At 41.9% G+C, this 25,748-nt stretch overlaps 1 protein-coding gene across 1 annotated transcript in view; it reads left to right on the top strand.

Annotated features, from left to right (window-relative positions):
- The window catches only part of CRAMP1 (cramped chromatin regulator homolog 1), a gene marked incomplete at both ends in the record, with an annotated part of 38,411 nt that overhangs the window by 219 nt on the left and 12,444 nt on the right, over positions 1-25,748 (top strand). The window contains 10 exons of the mRNA XM_079542690.1: positions 295-644; positions 9,325-9,518; positions 10,948-11,101; positions 13,060-13,143; positions 15,059-15,107; positions 17,883-17,968; positions 18,659-18,782; positions 19,839-19,920; positions 20,376-21,635; positions 23,640-23,817. Of these exons, the coding sequence (XP_079398816.1) occupies positions 295-644; positions 9,325-9,518; positions 10,948-11,101; positions 13,060-13,143; positions 15,059-15,107; positions 17,883-17,968; positions 18,659-18,782; positions 19,839-19,920; positions 20,376-21,635; positions 23,640-23,817 (2,561 nt within the window). The remainder of the gene's footprint in view (positions 1-294; positions 645-9,324; positions 9,519-10,947; positions 11,102-13,059; positions 13,144-15,058; positions 15,108-17,882; positions 17,969-18,658; positions 18,783-19,838; positions 19,921-20,375; positions 21,636-23,639; positions 23,818-25,748) is intronic.

Here is a 25,748-nt window from a genome sequence, read left to right as displayed (position 1 = left end):
AAGGCGGCCCGGAGCCCTCCGGGGGGTGCCGGGGGGATCGCCGGGGGAGCCCCGCCGCCTTTTGGGCCGGTTTCGGGGGGTTCCCGCGGAACTCTCCCCTCCCGCCCTCGGCACAGGTTGTTGGGTCGGGACAGCAAACGAAAGGGGATTTAGTAACAAACAACGGCGGCCATGTTGAGAGGAATTTCTGCAGCTAAACTTCTCCCCTCTCAGCCCAGGGGTTTCTGCCCCTCTCTGGGGGGCTCCCCGGCCTGACTTTATGTCTCTCTCCTTTCTTTTTCTCCTCCCCAACAGGATGACAGTGAAACTGGGCGAGAGCGGCGGGGAGGAAGGGGTGAAAAAGCTGGGCAAGAGAGCAGGAGGAGATGAGGAATCCCTGGAAGAAGAAGGGGCAGGAGGAGGAGGAGAGGCAGCTCCAGGCAGCAGCGGCACAAAGAAAGAAGAGAAGATCATCAACAGCAACACTACCAGCAGCCCCCCGCCGAACCCCAGCTTAGCCCAGGCCCCGGCTGTCCTCCAGCCCTCCCACAGCCAGGACCAGCATCATTTTCTCAGGTCCAGTGTCAGACCTCAGAGCAAGAGGCTGAAGAAGGATTCCCAGGCATCCTCTTCAGTTGGGAGCAGTGCTGCTGTAAAAGGCAAAGGTACTGTATTTTGGCACCCCCCAGAACCCGCAGGGGGGTGGGGTGTGGATGGGCCACCTGTGTGTATGGGGGTTGTCATTCTCTTCCTGCAGATGCCATCTTTTGTTTGGTTTTGGGGAAGGAGCTGTGGGGCCTGTTTCTCACAGCAGCTGAAATCTTCTTTGTGTCCCAAGGCTTCAACTTCTCTGCTGCCCACTGTCCTGTTCCCAAAAAAGGGGGGTGGGGGAGTGGGGGTGGGCTGGGTTTGTATGTGGAAGAGGAAAATTCCATTATTGGAGCAGTCCTTCCATTCCTTCTTGTGTTTCATCACTTGAGTTTTAGGAAATTTCTGTATTTTTCATTAGGAAATTAGACTCTAACAAGCTGTGTAATCAGATGGCTGCGCCCTGAACTCTGTCACTGAATAATAAGAAATTCAGTGGGTGATAGTTTAATAAATGGGGGGAAAAGTAAACCCTGATATGCTGCTGATTTTCCCCAATGATTTCTGTGACTATTTTAACCATGGAACTATTTCGGAAGCGTCTTTGAGGCACACGTTTTGAACTGTTTGTTTCCAAAGGTTTGTGAGTCGCCCTCGCTGTATTCTCTAGAGCAGCTGGGGGCAGTTCCATACAATTTGAGGGTGGGTTTTTGTTGTTTGGTTTGTTTGTTTGTTGTTGTTGTTTTTCTCTTTTAAGGTTTCATCGCACACATCTGTGTACATGCACATACGTGCCTGCATGCATACGTACACACATATATAGGCTTTCCTGCCTCAGCACTGAGGATGAGAGTGTGACTTTTAGTCAGAGCTGTTTGTTTCTGAAGTAGCTGGGAGGCAGCGAGGCCATGTGAGTCTTTGGTGCTATTGTGTGTGCTCGGCTCTCCCCGGCCAACACCTGGCGCTGTAACTGTGCGGTGCTTGACATTAATCTTGGGTACCTTGTCCGAAAGTACTCAAATATTAATTTCTGATACATTTTGAGAGGAAAATAACACTTGCAGGTTTCTTTAAGACTAGAAATAGCCGAGTTTTATTCTTGTCCGCTGAAACAAAATCAAACTGCAGCTCAAATGCATATTGGGCATTACCTCACTTTTTCAGTCCGCTGCAGTGCTATGTGCATGCTGGGCAATAGGTGAGCATTAAGAATTGCTATAGTTTTGTGTTATGGGCGGAAAGCAGCCCTTTGCACATGGTGGTGTTTTAGTTATTGCCATATAATGAAAAAACCCTGAGCTCAGTTGTCAGGTCAGTCGGTTTATATGATTGGCTGAGGGATTCTTAGTAAGTCTGCTTTAAGACATTGAACTTTTTTAAGTGAAGGTCTTCTTGTGTGTGCTGTTGGAAGATAGAGCAGAAAGGGCTGCGTAATTTTTTCTCCCAGCTGCATTAAACCAAATAAACAAACAGATGGAATACCCAGGAGTGCTTAGCTACAGACAATTATTTCAAGGGTTGTAAGTGATATTAAATGGGAGGAGATGTTTATTTGTGGAGTGTATTGTCCATCATGGACAAGTGCATTGTATGCATTTGAAATTACTTCTTCGCTCTGAAAGTGAATGCACACATGCACAAAGATGACATAATTTGTTCATGTGTATATTTACATTTGTACATAAATACTCAATTTATGATTTTAGAGGAGCAGAGTAATTCTTCCTGGGTTAAAACGCAGCTAAGAATGAACTTGAGTTTATTTTGCAGTTCAAATTCCAAAAGAGCCATCATAAAACTATATACAAAATAGGCCATCTTATTTCAGTAGATGGTCATAGACTGGTAATTGCTGTGCTTGACTACACTGTCAGGTTTGGGGAGACTTTCTTAAATTGTTGGGAGTGACGGTCATTGGTAGAATGACAACTGTAGTTTCCCTTCTTGAATTGTAAAACCAGCCATGTCTTTGCCTGGCTTGGATGTGAATGTCTGAAAGCTGATTTCCGTCACATGGGAAGGATTGTAACTGCCAGCTGTTGGAGAACAGACCTGTGCAGTGGGGTCCTCTCTACGTAGGTTGCTCCAAAAGTAATGCCTCCTAATAATTTCAAATGGAAACTGAAATAGATCCAAAGAACAGAGTGGCACTGTTTGATAGAGCATGTTCTCAGCTAACAAAAAACCAAACACCATTTTTCAGCATCGTTACCTCTGTTGGTGGTGCACTTTTGCCAGTGATGAGCAAGAGCTGCATGTCATGCTCATGCAGATTGCAGCCCCACTGTCCCCACTGCTGAAATGCGCCACCCTCCTCCTCTCTGTGCTCACATCCATTGTTTAGTTTCCATTGGTGTTCAGCAGGTGTTGATGAATGTCAGTGGGTGCCGTTTTTCCACGTGGAGGAATTCAGTGACACACCTTTGCTCCGTGTGCACTTTCGTGTCAGGTGCCCTTTTGTCAAGCTGCCCCTCTGCTGCCATCTGTCACACAGCAACAAAAGGTAATGGGGTATTGGTGGGAAGGTTCAGCCTCTGCTGCCATCCCCCCAAAAGAGGTGGCTGACATTGTGGGCCAATGCAGTGAGGAAGGAGGCATTACTTTCGGAGCAGTCCTCATGCTTTGAGTTCTTCACATGCAGAGCTCCATACTGAGATGCTTTCCAGGTTTGTCTGAGTTCTCTCTAATCCAGTGTTATCAGAATTTATAGGGCTGTGCACTCCTGATGAAGTGTCTCTCTAAGCTGACTTTAGTAGAGAACCAGTTGAACATTGAAAATTTCCAGTAAAGTTGAGACTTAAATCCCTTCACTTGCTATCCTGTCAACTTTCTCTTCCCCTCAAAGTATAAAAAAGGTAAAAAGCTTGAATCTTTTGTATCAGCCCTAGAAATTTGAGTGTTTTATGATTTCCTTGTCACAAGCAGCATGATAAGTGCAAAGGTAACACTGACCTTGGTCAGAAGGGCTGTTCAGACCACGCTTAGATTTGGTCCACTGAAACCAGGATCTTGTTTCTGCTGTGATCTTTTAATAACAGTATGTAATTCTTCAGGTTATATCAAAGTGGTCCTGCTTTCAGAATCTGTGTATTCTGAAGTGAAATCTCTTTTGAGTGCTATTATTGGCAGTGGGGGTCCCATCCCTGGAGGGACACTGGGCAGCCTCATCTGGGGGGGCAGGCTGCCCATGGTAGGGGTGGGACTGGGGGGGATGTGAGGTGCCTTCCAACATAACCGTCCTTTGATTAAGGAGTGTGATTGTTAAAATTAATTTCTTTCAAACGGTCGTTACCCAGCAGGCATTAGTTTGTTCTAGTTGTGTCTTTAAAAGCCGTTTCAAAGTGGCAGTATTTTCAGTTTGTCACATCCCTTTTTTTTTTTTTTTTTTTTTTTTTGCTCTTCTGTTTTTAGAGTACTTTATTGGAGCAAAGAAGTTGCTGTTGAAGTCAGCTTCAGTGTACATAACTCTGGAGGACTTCATGCACTCAGCATCTGCTGGTGTTTTGACTTTACTGTATTCCTATGGTTCTGGGAGGGTTTATAAGAACTCACAAATCCTTCCAAGTAAAACGCATGAAAATACTAATTTCCAGATGACTGCGATAGAACAATTAGCTGCAGATTATTTTATTTGAATTTTTTATTCTGATTTACCCGTTCTGTGTGTACTGTGTTGTAGTTTTATTTCGGGGGGGGGGGGGGGGGAGGGAGAGAAAAAAGCATGAAATTATTGTAATAGAGGGAAAATGTTTGAAAACGTGAGCTTGCATAGGTCACACCATTTTGGTTGCTGAAAGGTTTATTAAATTCACTGCATGAGAATCTAAATATGTGTAATTTGGGGGAAATGATTGTTACTCTATTTTCGAATATTGGCTATCTTAATTATTTCAAGTTCCATGGCTCAGACAGAGCGCTCCTTTTGGAGTACGGATGCTTGGAGGTCAGTCTTGAAGTAACTTGCAGCAAACCAGAGAAGGAACCCAAGGGAATGGTGGAGGCAGTTGATTGAGAGTTTGGAGATACAGAAGTTGATTGAGGAAGAGGAAGAAGAGGAAGCAGCCGTTACAAGGTTGCTGAAGAAGAGGGATTTCTGAGTTTTCTTCTTCAGTGCAAACAATCTGCGCCGTTGTTGAGCATCAGTTTTAGAGTGGGTTTGGGGACTTCTTTCTGTGAAGCAGTAAGTGGTGGAAATACACACGTGAGTGTTGTCACCATGTTACCAAAAGTAATTGTAGAATCTTGCCATTGTGTGCTGTAGCTCTGCTGTGAGCTAACATAGGGTGTTCTCATTTCTGTGGTTATCATCTGTTTTGTGAATGCAGAATGCAGGCAGGAGGAAGCACTAACGAAACGTAGTGGTGATGAGCTGAAGCTTGAAGATATCTGTTGTGCTGCTACTCCAGATTTATTCATAAAATGTATAATAAGCAGTTTTCTTTAAAAAGTAAAAACCACAAACAGCCTCTGCTGAAAACATGAATAGAATTGAAACATTCCATCTTTTTGCACTGTGTAAACCTCACTGGAAAGCATTCCGTAGTTTGCTTCAGCCAACCAAAGTTGCTTGTTCTGTAGTGTGTGAATTAAATTAGTTAGTATGTCCTCCTGTGAAGAGGCTGAATGTACCAGGATAACTGATACATGTACTTAACAACATGATTTTACTGTATCTTCCCAAATGTGTGTGCTACACGTGTTCTAGCCTTTGAGTGAAATACTGTTCCTCTATCATTTCTCTAGGGAATGAATGGCTCTTTAAAAACTATTTGTACAGCCCCTTGTTCTAATGTTCTTAATTCTGTCCATCTCATTTACCACTGATACCCCTCCTTCCATCCCACCCTGACATATCCATTTAAGGTGGCTGAGGACCAGAGCTCCATGGTATCTCATCTCAGACCACAACAGGAGGATTTTGTTTCATGTGCCCTATACTGTAGGTACTGAGCTTTGAAAGGTGCCTGCAAGGTACAGGTGCAGATGGAACCCTGCACCAGGCTCTGTGCCCAGTATACATGCTTACAATGTGTTATTCTATTTAAGGATTTTTTTTTCTAGTGGAACAGCAAGAGAATGATTTACTTGAGGCAGGGCAGTGACGAGATTTACTTATTTAAAGAAAATGTTTTTGTTTTTGTTTTTTTAACAATGATGCTTGGTTAGCTCAGATACTGCTGCAACTGATAGCTTAAATGTGTACTGTCCATACAAAAGCAAGCACTGGTATAATTTTGTGTGTGCTCACATGTTGGTTTACATGCGTTTAGCTAAATCAGAGAATCATAGCATGGCCTGGGTTGAAAAGAACCACAGTGTTCATCCAGTTCCAACCCCCTGCTGTGTGCAGGTCGCCAACCAGCAGCCCAGGCTGCCCAGAGCCACATCCAGCCTGGCCTCGAATGCCTGCAGGGATGGGGCATCCACTTTGACCCTACATCTGGGTTTTGCAAATCTAAATAGTAAGAGATGGAAGAAGCTGTGCTGTTTGATTTCTGTAGGGCATTCATGTGCTGTATTATAAAGCTTTGGATGTTAATTCATAATGAGTGTAACATGGTATGAATGTATGCCATGGCTTTAACTGTCCTAGGCCTTCTTAGAAGTCTCTGCTGTTTACTACAGAGACATGCAGTGTAGAAGCTCACTTTCCAGTTAAAATGTTAGTCCTCAGTTTGAAGCACTGACTTGACAGGAGTATGTCAGTCTCTCCCTCTCTTGCCTGTGTTCTAAGCTGCAGTTCTTGGAGAGAAGAGCAAATTGGATCCAGCTGCAGGTACGTTGTGTCTTTCCACAGAGCAAGTGGCTTCACTTAAATTCCTGTGTTGTACACTACCAATGCAGTCACTTGATGTATGATGTCTTATTTACCTTTGGAAAGACATGTGGCTAAAACTGGGACTTGTATACCTTGTGATCAGGAAGAAAGTTTGGATTTTTGTTTTTTTCCAGTAATTAAAAGTGAGGAGTAAATGCATTTTGAGGTGAGCTCTGTCATGAGAATAGCAGAACGAGTTCGGAAGTGTTCTGCAAAGTTTAAGACTATTTGCATTTTATGCAACTCTGTTGGCTGCAAGTGTTTTGATGCACATTTCTGAGGACTGCCAAGGCTGCAGGTGTGTGAGAATAAAACAGTCAAGCATTTTCTGCGGTGGCTTTCTTAGTAGCACTCCTTACCAAGAAGTGCTTTTGAACTTTGCTGTAGTTCAGCCTCGTTACTGGCTTGTATAGAATCCAAAGCAAGGATAAAATGCTTTGAAAGAATCTTGCTGATGTGTTACAAGTCAGTGTTTGCATCCCATGCCTTGCAGAGGGAGTCAGCGTTTTGCACTCTGGATTTGGTTGCGGCGTGCAAGAGTCATAGAATCACAGAATCACTCAGGTTGGAAAGGACCTGAAAGATCATTGAGTCCAAAATAACATCACCGGGTCTGTGAACTTAGCATCTCCCTCCTGAAGGTATTTCCTGGTAGCTGTTCCACCTGCAGCTGACTGGTGACTCCTGCAGAAGTTCACACTTTGCAGCTAACCCTAAAGAAGGCCAGTAAGAGAGCCAGCCTCCATGTTGAGACACGTGAGTGTAGTGGGGCTTGACTCTGCCAAGTTCCAAAATCCCTAGGAGAAGGTGTGAATCAGCAGGCAGGTAGGAGCTGCTGGTAGAAAATGGAAGAGTAGACACTAAGATGCTGCCAGGAGCTGAAAAGGAGGAACTTGTGGCTACAGTCAGGACAAGACACTGGTACTGCCTGCAACTCGTGATATGTGCAGTGTTCCACTGAGTGTCATTTTCATGTTAGATCTCAAGCTGCACTCTTTAAATCCCTTTGTATTTTTTTTGCAAGTATTCTAGTTTTCCATAGGACTGTGAAGATGTCTTCATCTACAGAAAAAGGTATCTGAAATTCTAAGGAAGGACACTGAATTACCAAACAAGTGTCTGAAGCACTGATTCTCTCATCTGTGGTCTTTCTGGAGGTTATAGTTCAGGTACCAAGTATGGAATCTCCGTGTCTCTGTGAATTGTTGTTGAAAGCTGAATGATCTCTTGCAGTGAGGGGCCCAGAGCTGAGCACAGCACTGCGGCCTCCCCAGGGCTGAGTGCAGTGGGGCGATCACCTCCTTCCTGCTGGCTGCACTGTTGCTGACACAACCAGGATGCCGTTGGCCTTTTCGGCCACCTGGGCACGCTGCTGGCTCACGTTCAGCTGAGCGTTGACCAACACCCCCAGGTCCATTTCCTGCACGCAGCCTTCCAGCTGCTCTGCCCCACGCCTGTGGTGTTGTCTGGGCTTGTTGTGGCCGAAGTGCAGGACCCGGCACTTGTCTGGTTGAACCTCATCCCACTGTCCTCAGCCCAGCAATCAGCCCGTCCAAGTTGTTCTGTGGGACTTTCCTACCCTCAGGCAGATCAGTGCTTCCCCCATTTTGGTGTCATTTGCAAACTTACTGAGGGTGCAGCCAATGCCCTCATCCAGATCATTAATAAAGACATTAAACATATTAAAGACATGCTAATTATGATACAACAGTTTCACCTTTACAGAGTAAATAAGTGATTCTGGCTCTTAAAACTGCTGTTTATCTTCTCAGCCATGTATTACAGTACGTCACATTTTTCCAATGGTTTCACATTTTTGAAGGCTTTACAGTATCAGAATTAAATTGCTCAATTGTCAGTTATTTTATGAGACACAGAAGGGGGCTTTAGGACATGGAGAAGCTTTTCATTTGCTTGGGGTTCTTTGGTTGATTTTTTTTTTTTTTTTTTTTTTTTTTCTTTTTTTTTTTAGGTGAATTTTCTCATTCTCTTTCATGCTTTCCCTTATGTGCTTCCCTGTGGTGACAGCAATTGTCTTCAAAATGATCAAATGGTTCCTGGAAATGAAAGAAAAATTAACTTTAAAATGACCAATTTATTTTGAGATAAACCATGTAAGGAACGGTGACTGGACAAGTGGAAACAGTAATACATTCTTTTTTGATAGTAGGAAGAGGACGTTTAATGTTGGAAGATTATTTCTTATAGGGTAGACTGGTGCTCTGATCTGTGTGGCCAAATCTTAAATGCTGCATCTTAGCAAAATGGGGGAAAGTGTGTTTTGGGAGTATAGCCTATTGAGAATGGTTGGATTCTCTTGGAAACGAAAAGAGTGTTCTTTTGGGGAAATCTCTCTGTTTTCTGGGTTCTCATAACCTGTTAGAACATCACAAATGCTTGGTTTGGCTTCTGTTGTGGATGAATAATGCATTTAAACTTGGTTGACAATGTTTTTAATGATATCTTCAAAAGAACTTTGTTTCAGGGGTGATTTAAAAGATAAGAAGGGTTTTCCTTCTCAGTTAGGGTTGGGGGAGTGTGATCTACTGCATTATACGCAGTATAATGCTTCCTCCCCAATTTCTTCAGTCCTTTTAATCTTTCTGCTACTTGCAAAGCTGGTGATTCCTCATAGTTGCATCAGGGGCTTTATCACCCTCATCCCACGATTGCTGATCTCTGCTTTTTGGTGTTCCCCTGCCCGCAGATCGTGTCCTTTGGGGTGCCAACCACTGAGAAAGGTACAGTCAAGTTTGCACTGCTGTACCCTCTTACAGTTGTTGCACCAGAATCTGGGGAGGGAGGAAGTGCTGGGACTTGTTGTCACTGGGATAGCTTGGATTATTGTTTTATTTTCGCAGGTAGGCTAAATTCCTCACTTATCCATGAATCCCCGGTGGGTTTAATATTCACATGTGTTGCTTTGGGGTTTTTTGCAGGGGCAGATAATGGAGGGAGTGCATCTGGTGGCACATCAGGAATACCTCCCAGCAATCCGAGCGGGAATTCCAAGTCAGCAGCAAGGAACCTGGGCTCCTCAGCTGGAGAGAAGGAGGAAGGGAAGAAGGTCCGGCGGCAGTGGGAGTCGTGGAGCACGGAGGACAAAAACACGTTCTTTGAGGGACTGTATGAGGTGCGTGGAGAGGAAAATAACCAGGTTACGTGGTTTCATTGGGTATGTGAGTGTTGCTGAACAAGCTTGATTGAAGTGGCTTTTGCAGGAGCACCCCCCGTATGCTTATATTACTTTTTTGGTGCACGTGTGCCCATGCAGTTGGCTATACAACAGTTGTGAATCAAAGGCACCTTTCCAAAGTCAAGCTTTTTTCCTTTTTTCCTTTTTTTTTTTTTTTTTTTTTTTCTTTTTAAATACTATACTAAATATGTGAGTTACTCTTAATAATATTTTCAATTATGATTCTCTTTCAACTGAGGAAAAAACAATGTTGCCATCTCAACTTTTGGAAGCAACGCATGCTAATATTAGCAAATAAGAAATTGTTTTATTTTAAAGTGTTGCAGAATACTGTATTTAGTCCTCTGATGATAAAAGAGTAAAACCATTTTGGTGGTAGGGTTGAGAGACAAGGAAAGTTAGATCACCTAACTTCTTGTCTCACATATTGAATGCAATATATTCCTGTTTTTTTGTTGGTTTTTTTTTTTTCCCCAAAGTTATTTTAGGAATACTGATTTAAGAGCCTTTATGGCTATAAAAATATGTGCTGAAGGTGAAAACTGAAGGAATGGTCACAGGTTTGTTTTTTTAAAGTGTTAGTTATGATTCGTAAGCTTTGTCAACACAACAAACGTGAACAGTTTCCTTCAAGTCCTTCTGACACTGAGAGGAATTGTTAATTTGGTTCCCTGCTTCCATTCTTTTAATGCTATTAATATTTAAGAGATTTTCCTATTTTGTAGTTGTATTAAAATCAACTCCAACATTTTCTGAATTCTGGGAAATGAGGAGTTCAGTGGTAATTTATGTTCTTAAAGGATTTTATAGGGATTGGATGGTTTTTAAGGGACACTTAAGAATCTTAGTTTTATTTTTCCCTGGCAATAAGCTTCTCCCGTAAAAGCATTTCTTCTGTAGGTACCACCAACTTTCCCTTCATTGCTTGAAACTCAGATGTAGCACTAATAACTCAAATGTGAAATTCCCTGTAAGTAGAAGTTGTTAAACAAAGCATTAGTCCCAGGTTAGAAGTATACTGAGGAGTGAAGAGATGGGAAAGTAGTGAAGGAGGTAAGGAGAGCTGAGTGACAAAGTCAGTGTTTTCAGTTCTGCCACTCAGTGCATTTTAGTAAAGTTGTCCTTTGAAAAAGTTGCTAGTAATGTACATTTTATTTTGAAACAACCCAATCAAAAGGTGACATCCATAGTTGGCATCCATAATGCATTTTACATATAGGAAAGGAAAATACTGTCATTCTTTTGCTGTTGAATTTTGACATTGAAACCTAACTTCCCAGAAATAACCCCCAAATCCTTCGGCTTGTTTCAGTTGTCTTACAAAAAGAGATTTTGACTGTTTGGATTTATTTGATTTGTTCTTCAGCATGGGAAGGACTTTGAAGCTATCCAGAACAACATTGCCCTGAAGTACAAGAAGAAAGGCAAGCCAGCAAGCATGGTGAAGAACAAGGAGCAGGTCCGCCATTTCTACTACCGCACCTGGCACAAGATCTCAAAGTACATTGACTTTGATAATGGTTAGTATGCAGGGAAGTGGGCTTAGTGCAGAACTCCCAGGCTTGTCCGTATGGGAGTCCAACCTTTTGGAGTCATCACGGAGGGTAGAAATGATGGAAATGAGAAAACAAGTACTGAATAGGATCTGTTGTGAATACTTTGTATGATTGGGAGCGTAACCACAGGGAGGTTCATCGTCTTTGCAAAACACTTCTCAAAAAGTTCTGTTCTTTATCATCGCCTATCAGTCACACCATAGTAACAGCTGATCCTGGTGCTAGTGCTGGGGAAAAGGCAGGTTTGAGGAAGTTTCTCTTTCTGTTCTCAGGAACACACCCTAGAGAACATGTGCCTAAATGATAGCTGGTCAGGCATGACTTCATCAAGCAAACTGACTCTTGCACTTCTTTGCACTTCTCGGTGGAAGGTAGAAATAAATAAGTAGTCTGAAACAGATGTGAGTGATGAAATGGTTATTTACACTTTAAATAAGCCTGAAACCGTGTCATTAATTCTTTAGTCAGGAGTTCCTGTGTTCTGTTTCCTACTTAACATTCTGTCTTTCCTTCCCCAGCATTCTAAATGGAAACAAAATTGGGAAGTTGTATGAACTGCTAGGGGTGTTTTGTAGCAATATGCGGTCATTGATTTTTGTCAGTTGCTTACTCTCCAGTAATGGGCAGTGAGTATTCAGGTCAATTTGTGGATAGCCTGCTTTGACAAGTGGTTAAAGGAATCTACTGCAGAGTGAATAGATTGTACTAACGTGCAGTTCTGTTGGCTATTTTAAGGGATTATGAAGATTGTTAGCTTTTGTTTGAGTAAAGATTTCCAGGGCCTTCCTGTCATTTTAGTCTTGTATTCTGAGTTGCGTAGATTGTGATAGTGTCATCATTGTTCAAAGTTTTGGTCTTTAAAATAATTATTTTTAACTTCAGCAAGTCTGGATAGCAAATTCATCTTTACAATTTGTGGCCATAACCTCTCACATTAAAAATGACTCAGTGAGAAATGGCTGGGACTTTAAGTGCTAATAAAAATAAATAAGAAGCTGAATAAATGTAAAGATAGTGTACAAAACAGTCTCTTTATGAACTTAATCTCAGGAAGAAGCAAAATTAGGTTATCTTAAAAAGGGCTTACACAACTAAAGCACTTCCCATAAGGTGTATTTTTGTTTGTTTTCCACATCAAGACAAGACACTGACATGAACCAAGCCATTAGTATACAGTAGTGCTGTATGGAAAACATAAGCAAACAGAGTTGTCTTGGTGGGACTTCATCTGTTTCTTGGATAATGTTAAGACTTGGGCCTGAACCTATAAGGTACAAATCCCATTGGCTGTAGTAATTTAAGAATTAGTGCTGTGCCTTTTTTACCTTTAATAATGGTCAAAATATATGTCTGAATTCTGAGGTTAAGCAACCTTGCAAGTCCAAGAGCACCAAATTCTTGAAAAGAATAAATGCTTTCTTCTGATTTACACATCACAACACTTTGAGTGCTGTTATATTCACATCTGTTAGAAATAATAATGTTTCTCTGTGTGTTAATAAGAAGGGGGGGGTTGAAAAAGTTCCTTCAGCTGAACGAGTGAACTCTTTAGATAAAATATAAAGTCTAGAATTTGCCTTAAATCTCCAATTTGTTTTCCTGTGGAGTATGCATCTTCTGGAGAACTCAGGCCAACTTCTTAAAGAGTTGTATGCAGTTTCTGGGGAGCACGTGGATAATTTCTTCAGAAATTGTAAGCAGTGTCATGATAGTAAGGTTGATGCCACAGGATTAGCTCTGTTTTATATATTGGACAATTGGATGCTTGTTTAAATCCTGCAGAAGCTGCTTAGTCTTACCTTCTGTGAGGTGTTTGTCTCATTGCTAAAAATGTGCATCGTTCATCTTTTCACAGAACTGAAATGAGTATCTGCATTTTGGATGATGTCATCTCACTTGTACCTTCTCTATTTTTTCTTCAGTGTTTTCTCAAGGGCTGAAAAAATCATCCCTGGAGCTTTATGGCCTGATCTGCTATGGAGAGTTGAGGAAAAAGATTGGGGGATGTGAGTATGAATTGTTTCAGATGACTGGAAATTATTTTTATACGGTAGAATCAAAAGAATCTGCCCTTGAAGTTAGGCATGTCTGGTACAGTTTTACTTTTGTCTTATTGAAGAGTTTGTGTTCATTGTATTCTATTGCAGTCAATTGCACAAGTCCCCTTTTTCTTTGTCGTATTTCTTTAGCTTTTACTGTATGTGAGATGCAGCTCATGTGACACCCACAGATGACAGGTCAAAGTATTTGCAGTTTGGATTATCTGTCTGTTTTGTTACACCTGAGCAGTGTTTGTACTCCAGAGTGTTTCTGCTTACACTGTCAAAGTTTGGGCTGGCACCTTTCTCCAGGTCAGTCTCTTTTCAGTAATAATGAACACTGAAGATGGAAAAGGCATTATGGATTATTAGAAACATTAGCTTTCCTGGCTAGTCAGAATGCATTGGGACCCTCATGTTAGTCCCACAGGCTGATTGTGCCCAAAAGGGCAAGTGGCAAGTGTAGATGATGAGCACGTGCCTTACCTGTGCTCCCCAGTCTGCTGGAAATGGATGGGTTGCATTAGCAGGGTGCGTGGTCTTGATGGCTTCCAGAGCAGAGTGACTAACGTGGAGGATGGGGAAAATAACAAGTGTTGTATTCTCCAGCCCACCTACGTGTATCTTTTCATTCGTTCCCAAGTTTTTTGTGCAGTTAGTTGGTGCTGGATCCAAGTACTGCACGTTTTGTTTGCAAAAGGAGGGAAATAATCAAAATTCTATCCTTTGTAAACTCAAATTTTTTTGAGTTTTTTCAGAGAGCTGAAAAAAAAAAAGGAAGTTGTGGCCATGTACAAATCCCAAATCCAGCAGTTATTTTTGCAGGTTTTTTTGTTAGATTATCCCCTCACCTGGGATTTTAGTGAACTCTGTCATCACTTAGGATGTTTGGAACGTTCTTACTTTGTTCTGTGAAGACATTTTGAACTGTTCTGTGACAAAGAAGGTGCAGAGGCAAGGTACAGATGGCATTGCCAGTGGAAACGTGTATTGGTGTTTCTTTCCTTTATCCACATCTTTTCTTAAAAGCAGCCCCTCCTTGGCTCCAAATGGGAATGAGGGTTTGCACAGTCACCATGGCAATGCATGCATACTCTGTGCTTCTGCCTTTTTATGATTTTGGTACTTGGTTAAATATTTTACCTTCCAATTTGCCCGCAATGAAGTCTCTTCCCTGACATCAAATGGACTTGAGCAGACAAGCTCCTATACCCAGCTTAAAGAAGTCTGCTCTGCAGGTGGTGAAGGTTGTTTTTCTCTTTGTTTTGCAATTCCTTACCCAGTCCTGTCTGCCCAGAAATTGAGAAAACTTTTGTAGAGCCACTTAGAAACAAAAGCACATCAGGACTTTTTTCATCATTGCTAAGGGGAGGTTAATTGTACAGTAAGTAGATTTGGGCATAACTATTCAGAGAATACAAACCAAGTTATCATAATGTCGTCTTTAAAACGTTCAGTGTAGTGCATGGAAGAAAGGTGTGATTTACACATGCATTTTGTTATTTTGACTTCTCTCTCCACTCCTTGCGAAGGCTCTGCTCTTCCATCACGCTGTGCTGCCTTAGCAACAGAGATGGAGCTGGCAGATGAGGGAGCTTTCTTTTCAATACTGCAGTGTCAGATTAATGCACAACAACCCAGGATGTGTAGCACCTAATCTGGGGTCATATAATTGTTAAGGTGTAATTTTCACTGCGAGGACTATGCGATGCTTGTGCTCTATGGGAATAGAATGTTTTCTAAAAATTAAGCCTATTTATGCACCTTAGTCCTTCATAAGAAGAAAATGTAATAGTTTTGAAAACCAAACAGCAGAGAAATAAAGGTCAGGACTGCATCACTTAGAATTCTAATTTACTGTTTTGTCCTTTTTCACATGAAGGTCTGGATGACAAGAATGCAGCCAAACTTAATGAGCTTATTCAGGCTGGGTAAGTAAAAACTTACTCCTGAAACTCTCAAAATGGATTGTTGGATTGGTCATCCAGACTCTGAGACCACTTTTACTTTTTCAGGGCCAGAATTTCACATTTGACACTTAGTTTCTTTTGTATATGTTTTTTATCATGAGGGACTGTGGTCATTATACTGAATGCCTTCCCAGTTGCAGTTGCTCAGCAGCCATCAGCTTGTCCTAATCATGTCTTCAGAAGAGACTGGTAAACAGTTTCATTCTTTCTCACACAAGTTGCTTTTTATTCTTGGCGTTTGTGCTTTTACACTATGTTATTGTAGCTAATTACTGATGAACTAAGCTGTACTGTAAAATAGAGGGGAAAAAAAAAAGGAAGGCTTGTCATAGTGAGCAGCTGCTGACTTCAGCTTACATAAGGGTGATACTTGGTGCTGCGTTTTTCACTGGTTGTAAGTTCAGTCCCCATGTGAGTGCCTTACAGTCTCTTCTCCTGAAAGCTGCAGTCCATGCAGCCTGCTGATGTGCTGTAGCTCATGGATATGATTGCTGATGAGATCACTGGTTCATTCTTTTGTTTACCAAATTTCAAATTAAAGCAGAAGCTTCCATTTGGGTTTTGTACAAATCTTACTATTTTTTTTCTTCCATAAATGAAAGGATTTTTAAAACAGATTGCTTAATCCACTTTATGTATCAGTCAGAATGGTCTGGGCTTCCTTTTTCCTCCTGCACCTCTTAGTCTGCTTGGTGGGAAACCTTGTAGATCTTACAGGAGCAAAATGTGCTCATGTTTTCCTCCTCATTAGCACCTGCACATCTGCACTAAGTGAGTTAATCCCCTGCCCATGCAGGACAGCTCCACAAAAAAACACAATGCATGCATCCCATTAGGCAAAACGTTCTCATTCCATCTTGCTCAGAGGTGTTAAAATTCTGTGATCTCTCTATTTGTAAGCGGGTCTCTTTTTTTTTCCAGTTCCTAACATCTTTCTTTCAAGTCTGGTACTCCTCCTTCCTTTCCTTTGAGTGCAGAACACTTGTCACTATGTTGAAAGTCTTGACTGAAAGTAATTAGCAGTTAAGAATGACAAATGTGAACATGCATGATTGCAGTAATCTTCTCCTGAAGCAGGTAAAGGTGAGCAGGGGTTGTTTGGTAGGGGTCAAAGGAAGCTAGGGCTGTGAGGAGCTGTCTCTGGCAGTTTGCATGTTTTGTCTGTCAGACATCGTCTCTGACTTTGTGTAATAATTGCTTGGTGTAAGAAAAACAAATGTCTCTGAGATGCTTGTAGCAAAACCATATTGAAACTCTTCCTAGTTGAGCTTGTAAACCCAGCTTACATATAAAAATAGTGCTTGAAAATATAATTAAGTTATTTAATGTAAAGGCAGAATCTTTGTGTTAAACGTCCCTGTTTGATTATTGAAGCTAACAGCATCCAGTGCTGGACTTCTGTTACTTGTCTTTAGAACTTCATGGATCTGTAAGGGCAGCTGGCGCATAGCTTTTGGTTCAGCTGCAGTTGGCTGAGTCAGTGATATGTCAGAAGATGGATCCTAGTTACAAGTCCAAGGGGAGCAGGAGAATTACTCTGTCAGCTTTTGTAACTGATCCGAGTAGCTTGGCACACTCATGCCCACACTGGCACACATGGGCTGCTTACACAGGTTTCAGAGTCGCCAAGCAGGACACCTGTGAAACAAAACTCAGAAAGTACAGGGAATCCAAATGGCTGTTTGCCCAGTCTTTTCTTGCTAGTTCTTTGTTACAGCAATGTTCCCTTGGCTTCTGATGGCTTAGTGCAGGTTCAGGAGATCTGCCCTTCCAGCCCTGGCCTATTCTGAGCCTGCAGAGGTTCGCAGTGTGCTGTGTGAAACTTCCACACTGCTCACCTCTTCCACTGCGTCTCTGCCTCCTGCTGCCCCTTTGTGACTTTCCCTTTTGGCTGCACTGACAAGTGCTCATCTTGTGAGATGTTACCTTCCTTAAATCCAGATCCTGCTCTAAGAACATTCTCCATGATTTCTTTCCTACAAAGGCTTGTGTGTAACTTGCTGCTTCTGTGCTCGGTGGTCCTTATTGTTTGAGGTGTAAATACTGCCATCAGTACCTTTCTATCAGTGCCTGCCTGCCTTTTTAAGCCTCTAAAAAGACAACAGAGCTGACTGGATGAAGGTAGCTCTGCTGCTCAGGAAGCAGAAAGTAGTCTTGTTTTTAAGGATCTTTATAGCTACTCCTGTGGTATTGGAGCTTATAATGTAGAAGTGACTGTTCAGATTCCTGCACAAGTGGTTTGGCCTCGTTTCTGCAATGGTTGTGTTTATATTATGGAGTGGAAGACTTCTTAAGAGCTTCAGGTTTTTTGGTTTGTTTTTATAGTGAAAACTAGGAATATAAAGAAGAGACGAAAGCACAACCAATTGTCTTTTCCAAACAAGCTTTATCTGAGAATACTATGCAACCAAGTAACATGATTTTGGTCTGTGTATCTTAACAACCCTTCCCTTAGTGCATGTAACAGGACACAGTGCGTTGTGGGTGTCTGGAAGGGGAGTGTTACAAGAGTAGCATTTCTATAACGAAAAGTAAGGTGATGAAAAATATAAAAAAAAAAAAAAACCAAAAAAAAAAAAAACAAAACAAAAAAACCTGACTGCCTTTTTGAATCTGCATTGCAAACTCCTAAATCTCTTAGTTCCTGTAGAGATGACTGGTCTGATTGTACCACAGCTGTGTACCTAAGTCTCAAGTTAATGGTGCCTGTAAATACTTCTCTTCCAATATATCCAGGGCTACGACTGTTCGCTACAAAGGCAGAAACCTTCGTATCAAAGCTCCAATGTGCAGGGCTTTGAAGAAGCTCTGTGATCCAGATGGTAAGAGATGCTGAGATGTGAAAGAGTTTTAACAGAGAGTTGGAAGAACATGAGAGTAGAGCTGTTTTAATGTATGTGTTACTGGCAGGGGAATTTGTGTTGCTTTCCATTTGTATTGGGCACAGATATGTTCCTGTTCTCTTATTATAACCCTGTTTGTTTGTAGAATTTGCTAACTTTAAGATCCATCTGAGTATGGCACTCATTTTTTTTACAGAGATTACAGAAATTACAGAGGAGATATTTATACCATAGTAGATGGCTACAGCTTTGCCAGTTTTTCTTTCATTATATTTGAAGATTAGTTGTCCTACTATATCAGTGAAAAAACAGGAGTGAATTTTTACCATCAAGCATTTCAGATTTTTTTTTTTACATTCTTTATTTCAACCCTTCTCCCACCCCCAATAAGTAATATCAGTGGAGTTTAAAGATCTGAAATACTGTACTTGTTCAGAGCTTCTAGCTGCCTGACATTGACACTGCAGTGTCCAAGGCACAACATCAACATTTTGGAACGGGAGGTAATCTAAGGGAGCAGGGAGCACCACTGGTAAAGCTGAGTTGCTTAAGTTGTCTGTAGGTGGTGCTGATACCTGTGATGCTTTTTTCTTATGTAAATGAGCATAAAGCATTCTGCTTGAGCTTTCTTGCTTTGATCCATTCCCTCTGTGCTTCATCTCCCTTCAGGCATTAGTGATGAAGAGGACCAGAAGCCAGTACGTCTTCCTCTCAAGGTCCCCGTGGAGTTGCAGCCACGAAATAATCATGCATGGGCTCGAGTGCAGAGCCTTGCCCAGAATCCACGGCTCAGGTAACAAAGACTTGATTTTGTTCATGGCTCAGGACAGAATAGAGAAGTGTATGGGCAGTATTCTATTCTGTGGTACATAACTGATAATGCAGTTTGCCTAAACATACTTATTCTGAAGCCTTTGTCCAACCAGGGTACATGGTTCTCATGGAAAGTTTGATTTACTTTTATTCTTCACACGTTTTAATTTGGGTAATGATAAGAGATGCTGAAGTTGGAGATAGATTTGTTTGGTGCCATTTACATCCAGTTGTCAGGGTAGAGACAAATGGACTGGGGACAGGCAGCATTACTTCTATTAAAATTTGTACTGGACATGCTGTGAGACAGAGGCATAGGGGAGGGAAGTAAAACAACAGCCAGAGGCACCTGCATGAGGAGTCTGAATGTGTCAAATGCAACACAGTGGTAGCAGGAATGGAAATATTTAGCTTGACTTGCTTCCAACCAAATCTGCCTGCTTTTGTTGCTCAGTGCTGTCAGTGGCTGTCCATCTGAGTCCTTACAGCTAGTCTTAAAGTTGTGGCTGATGGGCCTCTGAGATGCTGATAGCTCCTTGTGAAGCATTTCTTCATAATGACTGAATGTCATGTGAAGAGAACAAAGATGTGTAGTGCAAGATTTACTTTTAAAATGCTTTGAGAGCAAAAAGAGTAAAATAAATAAATAAATAAAATTTTGTCCCCATTTTTCTTCCCATGTTTCATGTCGTAGCACTGTGCCTTGTTTGAACTACTCTGGTTTAGCCAAATTTTGCCATCTTCTCTGATGTTTTGTTGTTTTTCTGTTTCTGTCTGGTAGAGTAGTATCTTGAACGATGGCAGGCAGATTTATCGCATAGGTTTTTAGGTCTTTCACAGCTGCAAGTTAATTATGTATTAATGTTGCAATTTCTGGCCAGCTGTTCTTGTATTGTTCAGGAATGGTGGCTGTGTTCTGTGTGCTATGTTACAGAACACCAGTTTGTTCCCATAATTCCCATGCTAGCATGGGGCTCTGATTGGAATTTCTGTTGATGTTTTTTTTCACTACTTGTTTGCTTCATCTTGCACACAGGATGATTGTGGAGTTACATCGGAAGGTTTCCAGCCTTATTGAATTCCTGAAGCAGAAGTGGGCTCTCCATGAAGTGCGTATTGTATCCTTTTCTTCCTTTGTTCTGTATGCCTTGGCTTGGGACCAATTCCCTTCTTAAAAGTTCATCTAAGAAATGTAAGTCTGCTTAATAAATGTACCAGCCCATGCTTGGTGAAGATAGAGGTAGTATCTCAGCATCACTAATGTGAAGGTGCCTTTTGTGGGAAATCCTGTAGCATTTCATTCACTTCTACCTCCACTCTTCTATAGTACAATCCCCAGAAAAGCTAGTTAGCAATAAGTCCCCATAAACTTAGTTTGTGCTTGGAGCAGATCTTCAGTATAGTTTTTATCAACACAGGACTAACTTCTGATCGTAGAGCTTTCATATCTATGCTGAATAGAGAACATACACCCCTGATAAGCTGCTAATTTTGTTCATTTGCAAAATAGGCCATCAGGTGCTTGTTTTGAAGGGACAGATAGTGGTTATAATCTTTAACACATCTTTTCTAGCGTAAAACACTAGAGGAACGGCAGCTTCAAGACTCCAGAGATTCAGAAACAAGAGGCAGCCTCTCAGAGGAGAAGGTGATGCTCCATCTCTTTCCAGGAGAGAACTGTACACTCACCCCACTGCCTGGGGTCGCCCGAGTGGTCCACTCCAAGGCTTTCTGCACGGTGCATTGGCAGGAAACTGGCAAATGCAAACAGAACACAAAAGACTCTCACTTACTACCACCTGCACAAATTCTGGGCATACAGAGTGGTCAGGGGACAGCTAGGGGACAACTGAAATACCCGCGGGGAACAGAAGGCAAGAGTGTTGGAAGGGCTGAGAGCACTACAGAATCGAGCAGAACCTCTCAGCCCACAGCTGAAGTTTCTGCAAGCACTGAAGATGGCTCTGCAGATTCTGGTCTGGTGGAGGGAGCAGCCTCAAACCCAGGCATCACTAACTCTCTCAGCAAGCCGCCTTCTGGACTTCAAGATCAAGAAGGGAATCATGAAAAGCTGAGCTCAGCAGCCTTCGGTGTGGAAGGCAGGGAGGCCTTGGCTGGTGACCAAGCAACTGTAGTAGCATCGTGCAGCACAGCTTGTGCTTGCAGTAAGATCCCTGATGTGGAAGAGCTCTCTCTGCTCGATCCGTTCCCACGGTACATGAAGTCCTGTCAGGATCTGATTGTCCCAGAGAAATGTTCTTGCACAGACAAACCACATGGGAAGGATTCTGCTCCAGCAGCTGGTGATACTTCTCCTGTGGCTTTTCCGAGTGGGAGGAGCGCAGAGACATCTGACTCCTATCCTCAGCTACTGAGAGGTGGTGTGGCTTCACCCAGCAGTGGCACAGCCAGATGTGAAGCTCAGGCTAGCCAGAGCCAGCAGCTCGATGCATGTACCAAGGAGATAACAGATGCGGTAATGGAGGATTCTCAAGAGAAGCTGAGCTCCTCGTTTCCACCTCCACCTCAGGGACAATCTAACACGAAGTCTCTCAAGGATGACCCAAGCCGGCTCTCTCAACAAGTTAGAGAAGAAGGATGGAGCCTGCGAACTTCTGAGAGCCTTACGCTGGCTGAAGTCTACCTCATGATGGGCAAACCGAACAAGCTGCAGCTGGAATATGACTGGCTGGCTGTCTTGGAGCCAGAAACCCAGGATGCCAGGGAGCAAACATCTGAATCAAGTGCTGTTCCTACATGTACTACCTTTCACAAGCAGAAACTCCTAAATTGCCTTTTAAAACTCATCTCTACTGAAGTCAATCCCAAACCAGTAAGTAGCACTTCTTTACCCTTCAGAAGCTACACTCTTATTTGAACTGGGAAATAATTCCTGTTCCTGTTATGTTCCAGCTAAATCAATAACCAGCTCTCCTAAGATTGTAGAGATTCCTGTGTTTAAAAAAAAAAATAAATAATAATAATAATAAAAATGTCCAAACAGGTTGCTGCAGGGTGGACTTGGCCTCACTGTGCTCCATTTGCTTTTTACAATACCGTTTGGTTTCTGGCTTGTCATGAGTCTCAGCAGTATTGCAGTGAACTCAGGAGATCAGTCATGAGCACAGTTAGGTGCCTTCTCTCCAGTTAAAATTCCAAACAAAAACTACAATCCTAAATTTCTAATGTTAATGTAGCTCAAATCATGCCAAGTGGAAAAACAATCCATTTCCTTGAAACTGGCTAGCTACAGTGATTTTTTTTTTTTTTTTTTTTTTGTAGAACTTCTGAGGCTCTAGGATGATGTTTAACATATCTAGAAAAACAATTTCTTGTTAGGTAGACAAGTGGGAATGAACTTGCTTTCCTTGTTGTGTGCTGTAACCAATGTTTAAGATCTGCCACTGTGATAACTTGGCTGCTGTTTCTTCCTACTGTAATTAATTGAAGCTTAATAAAACATGCTTTTCAAGATCAAAAAAAGCCAAATTCAGCAGATCTGACTGAATTCCTGCGATGAAGATGTGATGAGCTGAAGATACCATTTGCATCATATTCCAGCATAGGATGCAAATGAATCTCTCTTCCCTGACACCTGTAGTCTTTGATCTGTGTTGTTTGGTGCAGGTTTAGTAACAGCACAGCACCTCCTTTTGTTTCCGATTTCACAGTCTTACGTTTTAAGACTTTCTAAATGTAGAACCATCTTTGTTCAGCTACAGCTCCTCACTTAGATTTTATTCTAACTCTCAAGACTTCTGGTGCACCGTCAGGCAGATGTGTGACAGTGGCACAGATCTCTTTTGGCATCTCCTGCAGGTGGCACACGTGACAGGCAGGGAAGATGTTTAACAACTGCAAATGGAAGGAAGGTTATCTCACTAAACTTGAGGGAGAAGGCAAGGGAAAAAAAAGGATGTGAGGCTGTTATTATTTACAAATGCTTTCTTTTTGGCATTCTTTGTGTTAAACAGGGCAAGCTAATACACCTGAAAAGCAGTGTACCTTCTAATACATTCCAATAAAAAGTAACATAAACTTTTTCTTTATTTTTCCTAATACCACTTTATCTTTTTCTGAAACATGAAATGTAAAAGCTTCTTGTGGCAGTGAATGTCACTGAATGACATATGCATTCAGGAGTCAAGGTGATACTTGCTGCTGTCTGAAGGTGCCAGATCCTGCGGTTTGCTCGGGATTACCAGAATGCTTGATTGTTCCATGGTTCATTTTTCTAAATGAAGATTACGAGCATAAAGCAAACTGTATCAAATTGGGTTGCAGTCAAGCATGGGTGTTAATTTTATGCCTGTGAAAGGGTACATTTTCTAGAAAACCATGCAAGAAACAAGGAAATCAGTTGGATAGACCTGGAAAATCAGTAATGTGCCCTGCCATGTGCTTCTGTTTTTACTGCCATGTAACAGTACGGAGTAGGAGAAGGAATGGGAAAAATTTCAAAACTACTTGTCTGTATTTGATGAACATTGACAGCAAAGTATTTTTGTCCAGGTCTGCTTCCAAGGTTCTACTTCCAGGTTCTACTTCTTCATCTCATGGTGATTAGAGCTTATGAAAATTTCTCCTGAATTAAAAGCAGCCCCTCTTTTGTTACTATGTCAAATATTTGTTATTACCTCTACTTTTAAATGCATATGGGAAGAATTTCAGCCTTCCACCACGTGCTCACAGAGGCACTGGTTAGAATATTACAGGTATTCTAGTACATCAGGTTTGGTTTGTTGTGTTTTTTTTAGTGTTTCCTAAGTAGAACGAGTTTAACAATGTGTTTGCTCCAACAGTGGCCGATATTCTTTTAACGTACTTGTGTTTTCAGACCCCTGAGATGAGCTCTGTTGCCACGTCACCTATCAAGCCTACTCAGGAGGAGCAGTCACTGACTCCTCCAGGGAAGGTGGTTACCATCAGCACCAGAAGTCCAGGCTGCACTCGAAATCAGTCTGCCCTTCGCAACAACAAGACGTTTTCTCCTGCTGCTGCTTCCAGCTCCTCAGGTGAGTATTCATAGGAATCTGTTTCAAGGAATCAGACTATGAATGCCTCATACCATGGTGGACATGTTCCACTCTGCAGTGACTCTGGCAGGGCGAGTGTTACTGCTGTTACAAACTTTATTGTGTAGGAGCATGGTATATTTGCTTAGGGGTTGTCCTAAGTTCAGTTCTTTGAATCTTGCAAAGCAGTCTGTCAACAGCACACCTCTCAATCCAGAAAATGTCTCAGCAGTCAGAAGAAGATGCTGGTGTTTGCTAGGAGAAGGGATGAGAGGAGGTAGGGGATCTTCAGAGAGTGAAGGCTTCCAGAGCTGGGAAGTGAACACGTGGCATAAAGGCTGTTGGTAAAGTCGTGGCTGAAAAATGCGTGTCGTTCTCCTGTGCAGTACCTATCAAAGACAGTCTGAGTGACTTCAGCTAATCTGTTTGGCTTGAACACAGGTGCATGAAGTGCTGAATACAGCATTCTGCCTAGTTTGTTTATCTCCTCAACAACTCTGCTTGAGCTGTTATATTCAGCATCTGCCTCAGATGTTGGCATTCCAGTACATCATACTGATAGCCAAGCATGTCCTCACTCATGCTCTATTGGTAGATAAACTTAATCCCACTTATCAGCCCTGATATCATCCTGAGGGTGTTTTGAATCTAAAATAATGATGGATTAGGACCTTTAGAACACAATAATTATCAAGCTTCTTTGTATCTTCATATGCGATTATGTGGCTGCAGTAATCTAGCTATCAGAAAGCAAGCTGCTTTTGGTGATGAGTCTTTTGGGTTTGTTCCCATACAGGAGTAGGTCCTGAATCAGTCTAGCTGCAAACTGTTTTTTTGTTTTTGTTGTCTTTATTTTCCTAAAGATAAATTGATTTGCTCTTCGTACTAGAAAATAAAGAAGGTAGCTCGTGTCCTTTGCAGAAGATCTGAAAGTACTGATAGACAGCTTCACAAAAGGCACACAGGTAGCTGGGGGGAAAATAACAGGCGTTAAAAAGAATCATGCTAAGAGATTTAGGGAAGAGTGAAGCAACAACTGTGGTGCAACATAACCTGTAATATCTACAATATCGCTACATAATTGAGGCGCACCCCTTGACAGATTTCAAAGGAAATATGTTGTGTGTGAACAATTCCTAGTCAATCAGGAGACACAAATATATTGGGTGTTCAGCATTTAATTGTTTTTTAGGTGTTTTGGCACACTGTAATTTCCGCTGTCCCATTGGAAAAAAGCAGTGGTGCAGAATGGCAGGATGGGGTGGCAGTTCTGCTTTTTAAACAAGAGAATAATAATTCCTCCCATTTGTTATGAAGTTTCTTCTTCAGAACTCCTCCTGAGCAGTGCTGTAGTTAGCCATCACTGTGTTAGGACAGCTCAGCCCTGTGCTGAACTGTTCTCCTGCCCAGGGAGGCAGCAGGCTTTGGTGGGAGTCATTGAGGCAGATGAGTTTTGCTTCCCTGCTGATACCTGTAGCCCAGCAGGAGGCTGAGAGCCCTGCCAAGCAAGGATGCCATACTGAGTGTAAAAAAAGCCATTTTTGTCTATTGTAATGAAGCAGTGTTGTATGTACAGCATATAAGAGAGGTACACTTAGTTGTCTAAGATTGATGCACAACAATACTGTTGTTCATTTTGACTGAATGCCTGCAGAATTGGCACAGAGCTGTGAAATAATACAACATTTTGAAATTAATTTTTTTTAAATGTAAACAGAGAAGTTTTGTTCAGACCAGATATCATTATTCCAATGTGCTGCACATATTACTAAGATGATCCATCTTTTGGAAGGTATTTTTGGTAAATGATCCCTGCTTTTTGTTTGCTCTCTCACTAGAATCATTTTACTGAGGTTGCACTTTGAACTACCACACTGGGGAGGGGTGCCCAAGTAAAACCTAGTTATTGTAGAATGAATCTGTATTTGTAT

The sequence above is a fragment of the Tetrao urogallus genome, assembly GCF_951394365.1.
Source record: "Tetrao urogallus genome assembly, chromosome: 15".
NCBI classification, from domain to species: domain Eukaryota; kingdom Metazoa; phylum Chordata; class Aves; order Galliformes; family Phasianidae; genus Tetrao; species Tetrao urogallus.
This window is presented reverse-complemented; position numbering and strand designations above follow the sequence as displayed.